At 43.6% G+C, this 12,535-nt stretch overlaps 1 protein-coding gene across 4 annotated transcripts in view; it reads left to right on the forward strand.

Annotated features, from left to right (window-relative positions):
• The window catches only part of Tekt1 (tektin 1), a 52,227-nt gene extending 44,061 nt beyond the window's left edge, over positions 1-8,166 (forward strand). For all 4 annotated transcript variants that reach the window (XM_023723275.1, XM_004638303.3, XM_023723274.1 and 1 more), the window contains exons 7-8: positions 6,878-7,074; positions 7,715-8,166. In XM_023723275.1, the coding sequence (XP_023579043.1) occupies positions 6,878-7,074; positions 7,715-7,922 (405 nt within the window). In that variant the 3' untranslated portion in view covers positions 7,923-8,166. The remainder of the gene's footprint in view (positions 1-6,877; positions 7,075-7,714) is intronic.
• Positions 8,167-12,535: the final 4,369 nt, after the last annotated feature.

Consider the following 12,535-nt stretch of genomic DNA (forward strand, 5'->3'; position numbering starts at 1 on the left):
TGGGGGGGCAGAACCAGGGATTGAACTCAGACCCTTGTGCTTGCCAGGCAAGTGCTTAGTCTACTGAACCATGTCCCCTTTCAATGTTGGTCCTGAGCTGAAGCAACTATGAGAAAAATTTGCCACTGTTATCCCATTGATTTGCTGAGTGGGAAGGCATATAAAGATATGCAGCTGCTGTTTCTGACAAAAATTCATAGATGGGATGAAAGTCAGGTCTATGAGAGCTAATGAAGTTCACAATTAATTATACCGGTTCTGTATCATGTGATAGATCAAAATATTTTCCTCAGACTTTCTTCTGATGAATAATACAATGAATAATCATGAGCTTTAAATAAGTTGCAGTTTTGCAAGCTCTGTAAGTTTATTCAACTAAGCCTTTCTCTATTCAGCAAATAATTTGAATCACCATTTAGCATATTCCACTTCAGATTGTATTGAATTATCATTTTCTTAAGAATGTTGGCACAAATGTGTGCAATGTGTTAATTATTGAAACTGTCCTACCAATTTGGTTTGAAACTGTCTTATTGCTCTGTGTTTCTCAATAAAATTATGGAAAAAAAAAAGAATGTTGGCACACTCTGGGCAGCCTGTGGGACTCTGGTAAACTCTGACCTTCCTTAGCCCCCAGTACACAGGCATGGAGCTTCTGATGGTGCTGGTCCAAACTTTTAAGAACTTAGGAGCACTCCAAGTGACCTGTGGGATGCAGGAGAGCTGTGATCCATGGGCCCAGCGCGAGCAGGCATGAAGCTTTCCTGGAGCTCTTTAAGAGCTTTGGTGGACTCTGGGTGGCCTACGGGACTTTATCTGGGTGATTACTGGGAGCTTCAGAAATGCCAAGACACAGGAGCAATAGGCAATTTCAGTCTTCTACCCACCCAGAACAAATCCAGGAGACAAAGATATATAAGAACTTGGAAATCACACACCTGAAATTTCTGAAATGATAGCAACTGAAGTAAAGAAACAAGTCCATCAAGCTATAGAAAAAAATAAGATCACAAATTATCTCTCAGGTCAAAAAATAAATGACAATTGTGAAAGAATTGCTCAGTACAGCTAAAGAAAATATATATAAAAATAGAGGGGAATAGAAAACTGATGGAAACACTGAATGAACAATACAGGAAAGAATTAGAATGTATGAGACAGATTCAAACAGATATCCTGGAAATTAAGAACTCAATTGAAAGCTGGCAAAACCATTTGAATGAAACTGAAGGTAGACTTTCGGACCTCGAAGACAATGGTGCAGCTAATGAATATGAAAGGAAAGACCTCTTAAAACTAACAAGGAGTCAGGAAATAATAATTCAGCAGCTATAAGGCATCACAAAGAAAAATAATGTAAGAATAATAGCGTCAGTGAAACATGGGACACAGCACAAATGACATAAAAAGACTATTTGCAGAAGTACTAGCAGAAAATTTTCCAAACATGAGAAAAGAAACTGACATACAGATAAGTGAGGCATATACAACTTCACACAGCTGTAATAACAATAAATATACACCTAGACACACAATCACAAAGATCTCAGAAATTCAGCAAAAGAATAGAATATTAAAAGCTGCTAGAGAGAAGAAACAGATCACCCACAATGGAAAGCTCATCAGAATCATGGCAGATTTATCAACACAACCCACCAAGTCAAGAAGAGCTAGGAGTGAAGTACTTCAGATCCTGAAACAGAGTAACTTCCACTCTAGATTGATGTGCTCTACAAAACTATCAATCAAATTTAATGGCAAAATAAGATCCTTCTACGACAAAGAACAGTTGAAGAAATTCATGACTACCAAACCAATCCTACAAAGAGTACTGACAGATATCAGAGAAGGAAGTGATCGCAGCTTCAAGAACAACAGAAAGGAACCATCAAACAGCAAGTAATTAAAAAAAAGAAAAAAGTACAGGACCTATAGCAGAAAATTAACATGACAAAGATAAGCCAATGCATATCAGTTATAACCATCAATGTAAATGGCCTCAATTCACCAATCAAAAGAAATAGATTAGCAGGGTGGATTGAGAAACAAAATCCAACAGTACATACAACAAACACATTTAACTCAAAATGAAATTCACAGACTAAAAGTCAAGGATGGAAAACAATCCTCCATGCCACAGGAAGTCGGAAAAGCAGGGATAGTGATCTTGGTTGCTCATAAAGTCAACCTCAAACCAAAAACCATTCAAAGATATTGAACTCGAGCTGGAAGAGGCGAGTCTGGTCTCAAAATGGGGTGCCATGATCCAAAGGAACCAGAGCAATCGAGGAAGCTGTTTATTGGTGGTCTGAGATTTGAAACTACCGATGATAGTTTAAGAGAAAACTTTGAGAAATAGGGCACACTCACAGATCGTGTGGTAATGAGACATCCTCAAACAAAACACTTCAGAAGTGATGGTTTTGTGACTTACTCTTGTGTTGAAGAGGTGGATGCACCAATGTGTGCTTGACCACACAAAGTTGATGGGCATGTAGTGGAACCAAAGAGAGCTGTTTCTAGACAGGATTCAGTAAAGCCTGGTGCCCATCTAACAATGAAAAAAAAATTGTTGGTGGTATTAAAGAAGATACAAAATAATATAATTTGAGAGACTACTTTGAAAAATATGGCAAGATTGAAACCATAGAAGTCATAGAAGATAGGCAGAGTGGGAAAAAGAGAGGATTTGCTTTTGTAACTTTTGATGATCATGACACAGTAGGTAAAATTGTTGTTCAGAAATACTACACTATTAAAGGGCATAATTGTGAAGTGAAAAAAGACCTTTCTAAACAAGAGATGCAGTCTGCTGGATCACAACGAGGCCATGGAGGTGGATCTGGCAACTTTATGGGTATGGATGAAACTTTGGAGGTGGTGGAGGGAATTTTGGCCGTGGTAGAAACTTTGGTGGAAGAGGAGGTGGCAGCAGAGTTAGTTATGGAGGAGGTGATGGTGGATACAATGGATTTGGAGGTCATAGTGAAACTATGATGGTGGTTCTATCTCACCCCAGAAAGAATGTCTAACATCAAGAAGTCAGTCAATAGCAAATGCTGGAGAGGCTGTGCAGAAAAATGACCCCTTCTTCACTGTTGGTGGGAGTGCAGACTGGTGCAATCACTATGGAAATCAGTGTGGAGATTCCTTAAAAAGCTAGGATTGGAGATACCATTTAAGCCAGCTGTAATCCTCCTGGATATTTTTCCAGAAGAACTGAAAACCTCACACCTCAGCGGTATATGTGTTCCCATGTTTATAGCAGCGCGATTTGTCATAGCTAAATCCTGGAAACAACCCAATTTCCAACAACTGAAGAATGGATAAAGAAGATGTGGTATTTTTACACAGTGAAGTATTATTCAGCTATAAAACAGGATAAATTTGAAGCTTTTGTCAGTAAATGGATGCAAATAGAGTACATACTCTTAAGTGAAATAAATCAGACCCACATGTGCAGACATCATATTGTCTCCTTAGTGTACTCTCTTTAAATATAAAAAGAATTATCATTTTCTAAGCTTTAAAAATATTTATCTTGTGTAGAATACAGTAAGTCCCTGACTTACATTCAAGCTTCCAACTTTCATGGGTGTACTGTGTGAAACTCACTCTGTTGGACATGATTGAGTTTGATTTATGAATGTTCTTCTGGAATGAAACTCATTTGTAAGAAAGGGACTTACTGTATTCATAGAGGTTAATTCTATGTGTGTACATGCATATGTGTGTGTCAGTGTCTATGGCTGGTTCTATGGGTCAAATTCAGGTTTATTGCCTTAAGCTACATATCCCCAGCCCTATTTACAGTATTTTTTTTTACTGTATTTTGAAACAGCATCTTGCTAAGATGCCAAAGATGCTTTCAAAGCTCAAGACTCTCTTGCTTCAATGTCCCAAGTGCTGGGATGAGAGGGGGAGCTAATTAGGTAATTAGTCGGGTGAGGCTAATTCTTTATTCACTTGAAACTCAGAATTGAGTTATAGTGGCATTCACCTGCAATCGCAGCACTCTGGGAAGTAGATGGAAGATGACTGAGAGTTTGAGGCTAGCTTGGGTAATTTGGAGCGACCTAATCCTAAGATAAAAACTAGGAAAGGGCTGGGGACATAGTGCGAAGGTCCTGGGTTCAATTCCCAGTACTACAAACAAACAACAAAAAAGAAGCTCAGCATTAACTCTGAATAAAAACCAACTGAGCAGTATCATAAGACCTGCCAACTCATTAAGAGCAAAGGAAGCTACTCAAAATCATTTATTGGGCTTTGTTTTCTTAACTGACTGTTATTGATGTTACTCCCTAGTCCCTCAACTCTTTGAGAAGCTAGTCTGCAGAAAGACTAATAGTCTTGAACAAATTTATATTCTCTGGACAGTTCCATAGTTGCTGCAGTCAGACACAATTTAATTAACTGGTAAATTCATTTGCTTGTTTGTCTAACAAATGAACTGCTTGGAACTTTAATTTGATAGCAGCCTCATTTTCATCTTTGAAACACTCTGTAGTTATGAAGGACTGTTTTAAATTTCCTTATTTTTCCGATCATTGATTTCCTGTGAGTTAAGGATATTGTGATAAATGCTTGGATCTTTAACATCTGTGTATATTGTACTCTTTCAGCCCAGCTCTAGTGCTGTTGTATAATAAATGTGATGGTTTGACATCTAATTCATTAACAAAACCCATGCTCCATTGGGACTTAACAGCAAAACACCCGAAGCCCTATTTTCTTGTTCTGACAAGAAAACATTTCAATGTAATGGGGGTGCACTGTGCTGTGGTTTAAATGTTTATGTCCTCTCCAGAATTCATGCTGGAACTCTATCCCCAAGGCAACAGTAATAGCTGGGCTGTTAAGCGTGATGCTCACAGTGGGCTTAGAGGCTTCCAGAGGGTTAGATGAAGAACAGGTCTTTCTGCCCTTGTGCCTTCTGGGTGGGGCAGTCAAGGACTCAGCACCTCTGGAAGAATAGACTAAGACACCCTGGCGACAAAACAGTAAAATAAGTTGTCATTGTCCAGTGGTGATACATGATTGGAAAGGTACCCAGTTGTAGCTTTGGAAAGCAATGGAAGCATGACACACAGTCTGTTGCAACAACTGACCTCCACAGATGTAATTCAAAAGTTGTCATAAATAAATGGATGATCACAGCTGTGTTCCAAAACAATTTATGAACACTAAAACTTAAATTTTGTATCATTTCCACATGACATTATTTGATTTTTTCCAGCCATTTAAAAATGTAAACCTTTTAAGAAAATGGAAAGATAAGTCACAAACTAGGAGAAAATATTTGCAAAATACCTATCTGATAAAGAACTGTTAGCCAAAATATACAAAGAGCTCTTAAAATTCAATAATAAAAGACAATTAAAAATGGATAAAAGTCCTGAACAGCTACTTTACCAACAAAGACAAACTGGTGGGAAACAATCCTATAAAAAGATGTTCAACATCAGACGCCATTAGGAAATCTCAAATTAAAACAGCAATAAGTTATCTCTCCACCCTATAGAAAATCCAAAACACAACTTCAGATGCTGGTGGGATGCACAGCAGCAGGAACTCTCAATCATGGCAGGAAGGCATGCCAGATGGGACAGTTACTTGGAAGACAAGTTGGCAGCTTCCTGCAAAACTCAACTTACCCTTACATTAGCAATCTCATTCCTTGGTATTTGCCCAAATGACTTAAAAATGTATGTTCATATAAAAGCATGTACATGCATGTTTATAGTAGCTCTATTCTTAATCACCAGCACTTGGAAGTGACCAAGATACCCTTGAGTAAGTGGACAGAGCTAAACTATGTTACAGCCATATAATGGAATATTGTTCTAGAAAGAAATGAGATGAGATAGTTCAGCAGTCTAAAGAGCATGCAGGGACCGTGGCTTGATCCCCAGCACTACATGCTGCATCAGCCTCACACCCAAGGGTGAGCTGAGTCAGCCGAGAGAGAGAGAGAGAGAGAGAGAGAAGAAAGAGGTGATCATGTCGTGGTGAGACTTGAAAGAAACTTAGATGTATATTGCTAGGTGAAAGTGGCTGAAGGGAAATCCATACTGTGTGATTACAGCTGGGTGAAATCCCAGAGACGGTGGCAGGAGAAATAGTGCTTTTCAGAGTCTTAGGTGGGTGGAGGAAGCAAGGAGGGATGCATAGGTGGGACACAGAGGGCTTGTAGATCAGTGACGCTTGCTCTGCATGGTGGTGGATAGATGTACATTTCTCAGAACTTGTGGTGTGTACAATACTTCAAATAATCCCTGTTGTTGACTTTGGACTGTAGTTAATACCAGTGAACCAGTATTGGTGCATCTGTTGGAGTGAATGCATCACATCAGGGTAAGACGCTAACAGAGAAAACTGAGGAACAGGGAAAAGGAGCAACTTGGGAACTCTATGTTCTGTCTTGTTTTTCTGTAAACCAAGCAAAGCTCTGAAACTATAAATTCTTATTTTGTATTTAGTGCAGGGTCTACAGGGTCTCACTACATAGATCAGACTTGTAGTGATCCTCCTGTTTTCAGCCTCCCAAGCGCTGGGATTACAGGTGCGTGCCACCATGCCCAGTCTCCAGTCTCATTCGCTGTCTCAGTGCGTCCCCGGGGGGGGGGCTGGCACGGCACACTGGGCATCGAACCCTGGCCACTGGGCTCTGGCTCCCTCCTTTTTTCTGCTTTCTTGACGGAGTTCACAACATTCGAGTGGGCAACAAGGCAACAAGGGTCAGTTGTACCCTTTGCATCTGTGAAATTCTAAGGCCGGCTGGCAACGTTGTCCACCAGTGGTCACAGAACCTTTATGTGCTGTTGGGCTTCGGAGAGCAGAGCCTGCCTTCACCTGCCCTCCTCCTTTCTGTAAGGTCATGGAAGAGATTGCTTCCCAGGAGAAAAATATCGCAGTTCTCGAAAAAGCCATCCTCGACCAAGAAGGACCTGCCAAGGTGGCTCACACGCGCCTAGAGACCAGGACTCACCGGCCCAATGTGGAGCTGTGTCGTGATGTTGCCCAATATCGGCTCATCAAGGAGGTTCATGAGATCAGTCACAATGTGGCAAGGTAGGCCAGTTGCCTGCAGCAAGGGGCTCCAAACCAGATGGGAAGCAGTGGTCAGCCAGTGGCCAGCGAGCGTGCAGCCTGCTCAGTGATGGGTGAGGCCAGCGTACTAAGTCCAGCCAAAGTTCTTGCCATGCAGAAAATGGGTCCCAATTCCTGGCATATTTCTGAAAAAGCCCAAATCCAAACATTTCGATAAAATCCGTAGTTTTAAACATTGTCATTTCATCGAGTTTTTTGTGTCATAGTTCTGCCTGTTGGCAATCAATCAGAAATCTATCTTAAAGGAGAGAAAAGGGCCGGCCAGATAGCTCAGTGAACTAAAGCGCCTGCCAGGGCCCAGGGTTCTGTCCCTCAGAGTGCCGTGGGCATGCTGAGATGGCGATTGAGACTGGGTGTGGTTGAGCACACCTGTAATCCCAGCAGTTGCGGGGGGGGGGGGGGGAGCTGAAAACGGGAGATTCACTGTGAGTCCAGTCTGTGTAGTGAGACCCTGCAGACCCTGTACTAAATACATTTTTTAAAAAAGAACAAAAGAGAGGCATACATATCAATCTAACTTCCTACCCAGGTAGACTCCCCCTCCCCCAAAAAAAGCTATGCAGAGAGAGAGAAATGCCCTGTATTCTTCTGGTTCCTCTAGATTGAAGGAAACTTTGGCTCAAGCTCAAGTAGAGCTGAAAGGGCTGAATCGCAGACAACTCGCCCTGCAAGAGGAGATCCAGGTTAAAGAGAACACCATCTACATTGACGAAGTGCTCTGCATGCAGATGCGCAAGTCCATCCCGCCGAGAGATGGGGAGGACAACAGGGACTGGGCGGGAGGCTTCCGCCCCGAGGCCGTCTGCTGAGGGTAGGGATGGGTCAGATGTGTGTTAATCCACTAAATAAACCAGCAGCACGGAATCTCAATTTAGGGAGGCAGAGTGGGTTTTTCACAACCTCTCAGCGAGATTCCAGGCCTGCTGGGTGCTGAGATCCAATCCTATGTATCAGCGCAGGCCCCCTTGTGCTGTCCCAGCTCCTGGGGTCAACGGAGAGATCTTTTCCAGTGGCGTGGCTGGGCTGGATCCTCCTATTCAGACCTGCCAGCTTACCCAGGAGACAGTATGCAAAGGTTTCTGCTGCTCAAAACCCCTTCTCCCTAGAAAACATAGTGACTTCTGGCTTAGACACCCTCACCTCTCCCGCTGGTCTAGGAGAAATCTTAAGTCTCACGAACAGGTGAAAGAGGGGCGGCCCTGGGTCGTGGACTCTGCTCCACAGTGATATGACGGGATGATAGGGTTGCAGCTCTTAAAAATTAAGTTTAGTGGTGGAGTTTAGAAGAGGGCAAGCCAGGGTGTGAGATCTGGGGTTACTGGGTAGCAGAGTCTGGGGGCGCTCTGGATCCCAGGCCAGAGGAGGGAGTCTGAGCGCAGCAGGGGGCCCTGTGCGCAGACCAGCACCTGGAACTTCCTCTTCCGGACCGCTAGCTTGGGAAAGAGGAGCCTGCGGGGGGGGGGGGGGGGGGGGGGGGGGGGGGGGGCGCTCCTACCCGCGGAGCTTGTCCGTTAGCGCCCCCGCGCGGCAAGAGTTTGAGATTTTTTTTTTTTTTTTTCTTTCACGGAAAGGAAACTCATTACAAGCCATTTTGAACAGTACCATCCCTGTGCCCGCATAATTTCTTCATGGTTGTATTCATGACATTTTTAGTTGCGTATGATAGGTTTTTTCCCCTCAATTGTAGGTTGTGAGCAGTTTTTCTGAAATCCCAATCTCATGGTTCTTTTCTCTGACATGAGCTCACTTACCAGCCTGTAATAGTTTCTTCCCTGGAAATCACACCCCAATTGACCCGTTGCTATATCATTATTTTAATGGTTATAAGCCTCTTTTAAAAGTTTTCACCAAGCCCATTTCCATATACTTGCAGTTTGTTTTCCAAAGAGAGCTTTGCTGATAGCTGGCTGCCTTCTGCTGAGTTGCAACATGCCTGGTGGCTGTTGGAGGAAGATCTTTGCTGAGAAACTGCCCATCCGTCCATCCATCCATCCATCCACTCATCCACCCATCCACCCATCCATCAACCCATCCATCAACCCATCCATCAACCCATCCATCAACCCATCCATCCATCCATCCATCCATCCATCCATCCACCCAGCCATCCATCTCTCCGTTCTGCCAATGATGAAGGAGCACCTCTCAAGTGGAGGGCTCACCCTCTTGGTGCTCTTCCATGTGTGATGCTCCCTAATGCTCACTGGACACCTACTGAGGAGGCACAGAATGAGCCAGAAGGTCAGGAGGCCTTGATTCTAGCTCTGACACTTCCAAGAATGTCCTCCTCCTCTTAGGTCACCTGTAGGGTAAGAGGATTGGACTAGATGGCCCCAAGCCCTTCCCATCTAGGATGTTGCCTAAAGTAGCTGTCTATCTCCATGTGCAGCATTGGGGGGCTGACCGACAATGCAGGATGTGGGCCTCACTCCTAGGAGGTTTAAAAGGTAAGTGTCCTCTGCTGTCAGTGAGGAGTGTTCCTAACCTAACAGGGAGAAATCCCTTTAGAAGCCAGCAGCATCAGCTTACTGCCCATTTGCACTTAGTGACCTGACCACCTGGGTTCTGAGCACTGTGTTCCGCAGCTCTGAGCAAGTATGCAGCCTTCCCATATCCTTTCCCCTGTGCTAGAGCCATTGGGAAATCTCTAGATGCTTTCCTCCTCTGTCCTGGAGTCAATCTAGGTCATTTTATAGATGGAGAAGCGCAGTATCGTGGGATGAATGCTTGTGTCCTTGCAAAATTCATATATTTAAATTTACCTCTTAGTGAGATAGTGTTAGGAAGTAGGCTCTTTGGAAGGTAATTAGAATTAGATAAGGCCATGAGGCTGGAGCCCTTCTGGATGGAATCATTGTCTTTAGAAGTGTCCTTGAAGCTCCTGTTTTTCTCTGCAATGCAAAAGACACAGCATGAAAGCATCACTATGAACAGGAAATGGGCTCTCACCTCATATCAAATCTGCTGGGTCTTTGAGTTTGGACTTCCCAGCCTCCAGAACTGTGAGACATAAGTGTTGTTTAAGGCACCAAGCCTATGGTGTTCTAAGACTCAGAGGTTTAGAGAGGAATGCGGAAAAGAATATTATGTCGTAGTTCACTGTGGGGTTTCAGAACTCCTGGCCCAAATCTCATGGTTCTTTTCTCTATGACATGAGCTCACTTCCCAGCCTATAATAGTTTCTTCCTGGGAAATCACACCCCAATTGACCTGCTCTGCCACTGTTTGTTGACTCAGTTAGCTTATTCTGAGTGTGTTTCCTGGGAATTAGGATTTTGAAATTGAGAAACATAGCCATGAGGAGTGACCAGAATACTGGGGGAAGGAGGGTCACAAACTCCTGTGGCTTCAGTCCCTCAAGATATTCTGTCTTCTCTTTCTATGAGCTGCCCTGATACAGTCACTTTCTTGGCTCAGACTCCTAGAAGTTCGTCTCTGCTTTTCTCTAAGAACCTTAAGCAATATATGTGGAAGGGAAAGCAGTGAGACCAGACGTGAGGACATTGCTTCTAAATGTACAGCAAGGCTGTAAGTAGGCAACAGGACCCTTCATCCTTCTTGTTTATTCAAACTCATGCGCAAAAGCCCCCAGACAGTACTCATATTTGTTCCACTGAGTCAGATATGAACTGTTGATGTAAGTTGGGCCAATGAGTTTTTTTCCTGAAGAATCTGGGCTTGGGGCAAGGCGACTTCAGTTTCACCTGGGTGCTGTCTTGACTAGTGATATAAGCTTTGGACATGCATGACACATCATCATATCTGTTATGTGAACACAACACAGAGAGCTAGTCGGGAGCAGGATCGAGAGGAAAAGTGGAAGCCAATACACCAAGACAAAGAGAAGAGAGAAGACAAAAAGACAAAAAGAAAGAACTCCCTGTCTTGCCCCTTCACAGCCCCAGGCTGCTTCTGAGGCCCCTGGGCTCTGTGAGACACTCAAGCATCCTTACACTGGATCCCACTTCTGTTCACTGACTCCCACTGGTTTTTCTGTGGCCCCCACCATAGAATGTTGTAACTCAAGCAGGCTAGGGATCTTGATGGGAGAAGCAGACAGAGAGGTGGAGTGGTAGTGCTGCTCCAGGTGGGATCTTAGTGGAGAAGTAGACATTGGCTTGGAGGAGGATTGACAGAACATTCCAGGTGGTGGCACAGCATACTCAAGGGATCTTAAAGAGCTTAATCTATTCCCAAAGAAGATGTAGGTACAGTGGGTCCCTATGAAGGATGGTATAATCTCAAAATCAAGGAGAGCTTTTTGTAACCTAAGACAAGTGTACTATTGATAATCTCAACAATGATCACATTGTGAATGCTTATAGTGAGTAATAGTGCGAACTGTCATATCTATTTTGCAGTTGGAGAAATCGAGACCTGATGGGGCCCCAAGCTTAGGATTCAGACTTGAGTATGCTAACTCTAACGCAAACACTTCTGAAACCACGATGCCTTTCTATTTAGTAGTGAAGAGAGATGCTATGTGGAGAAGCTGCTTACAGTGACTCAGTGTCAGATTTAGAGACTAAGTTTAAGGTTTCCAGATCCAACCTGAGACTTTAATACTTTATCTTGGGATGCCTTTCCTATGATGGTTTGGACTCTGTCTTCTGCCTCTGAGTCTTGAAGGGGATTGGAAACCGCAGATCCCAGGTGAATACCAAGAAAGGTTTCTCGTATGGAGAGCCACAGTCAGTGACTCAGCTCCCCAAATGCAGAAGAGAATAGGTATGGGAAAGTATGAACTCAGTCCTGTGAGCTGATTTGGTTTGTGGCTTTCCTAACCACCCTGCCTATGAAGGTACTCATTGTACTTGACTATGGCTTTGGAGATGTATTTATTAGTACTCTCCTGCCCATGCCCTGATGGCTAGCCACACCCAGAGCCCAAGGTAGAACAACAGGTTCCTCTGTTGGCTGCTCAGCCCAAGGTCTCCCTTGCCCACTTCCATGAGCAAAACTCATTCTCAGCCCCCCTTGTACCTGGGAGGTGGCTATGAAACTAAGTTTTGGCCAAGGAGGAGAGCAGAAGCTGGTGGGGGATTCTAGGAAAGACTTCCACTAGTGTTCTGTCCCTTCCTTCCCTTTGTCCTTGATAATGGCTAAGACCTTGGAGACCACAACCATCTTTGGAGATCATGGGGGAAAGAGAATCAAATTCAAGAGAAACATAAAGATTCTGATGCTAACCCTGAGGAGTTCCAAAGCAAACCAGCAATCAGTTAACTTTAGACTCTTCATTAGGGGGGAAATAAGTGCTTTATTGTTTAAGTCACAGTTGAGTCTGCAGATTCTTACACTGGGATGTCTCCTGACAATCACACAATTTCCTAGCCTTAAGGGCAGTCAGCTTCTTGAGAGATATCTTCTCTGTCTCTCTCTGTCTCTGTGTCTCTGTCTCTCTCTCTGTGTCTCTGTCTCT

This window comes from Octodon degus, unplaced genomic scaffold (genome assembly GCF_000260255.1).
Source record: "Octodon degus isolate 3935 unplaced genomic scaffold, OctDeg1.0 scaffold00098, whole genome shotgun sequence".
NCBI classification, from domain to species: Eukaryota; Metazoa; Chordata; class Mammalia; order Rodentia; family Octodontidae; genus Octodon; species Octodon degus.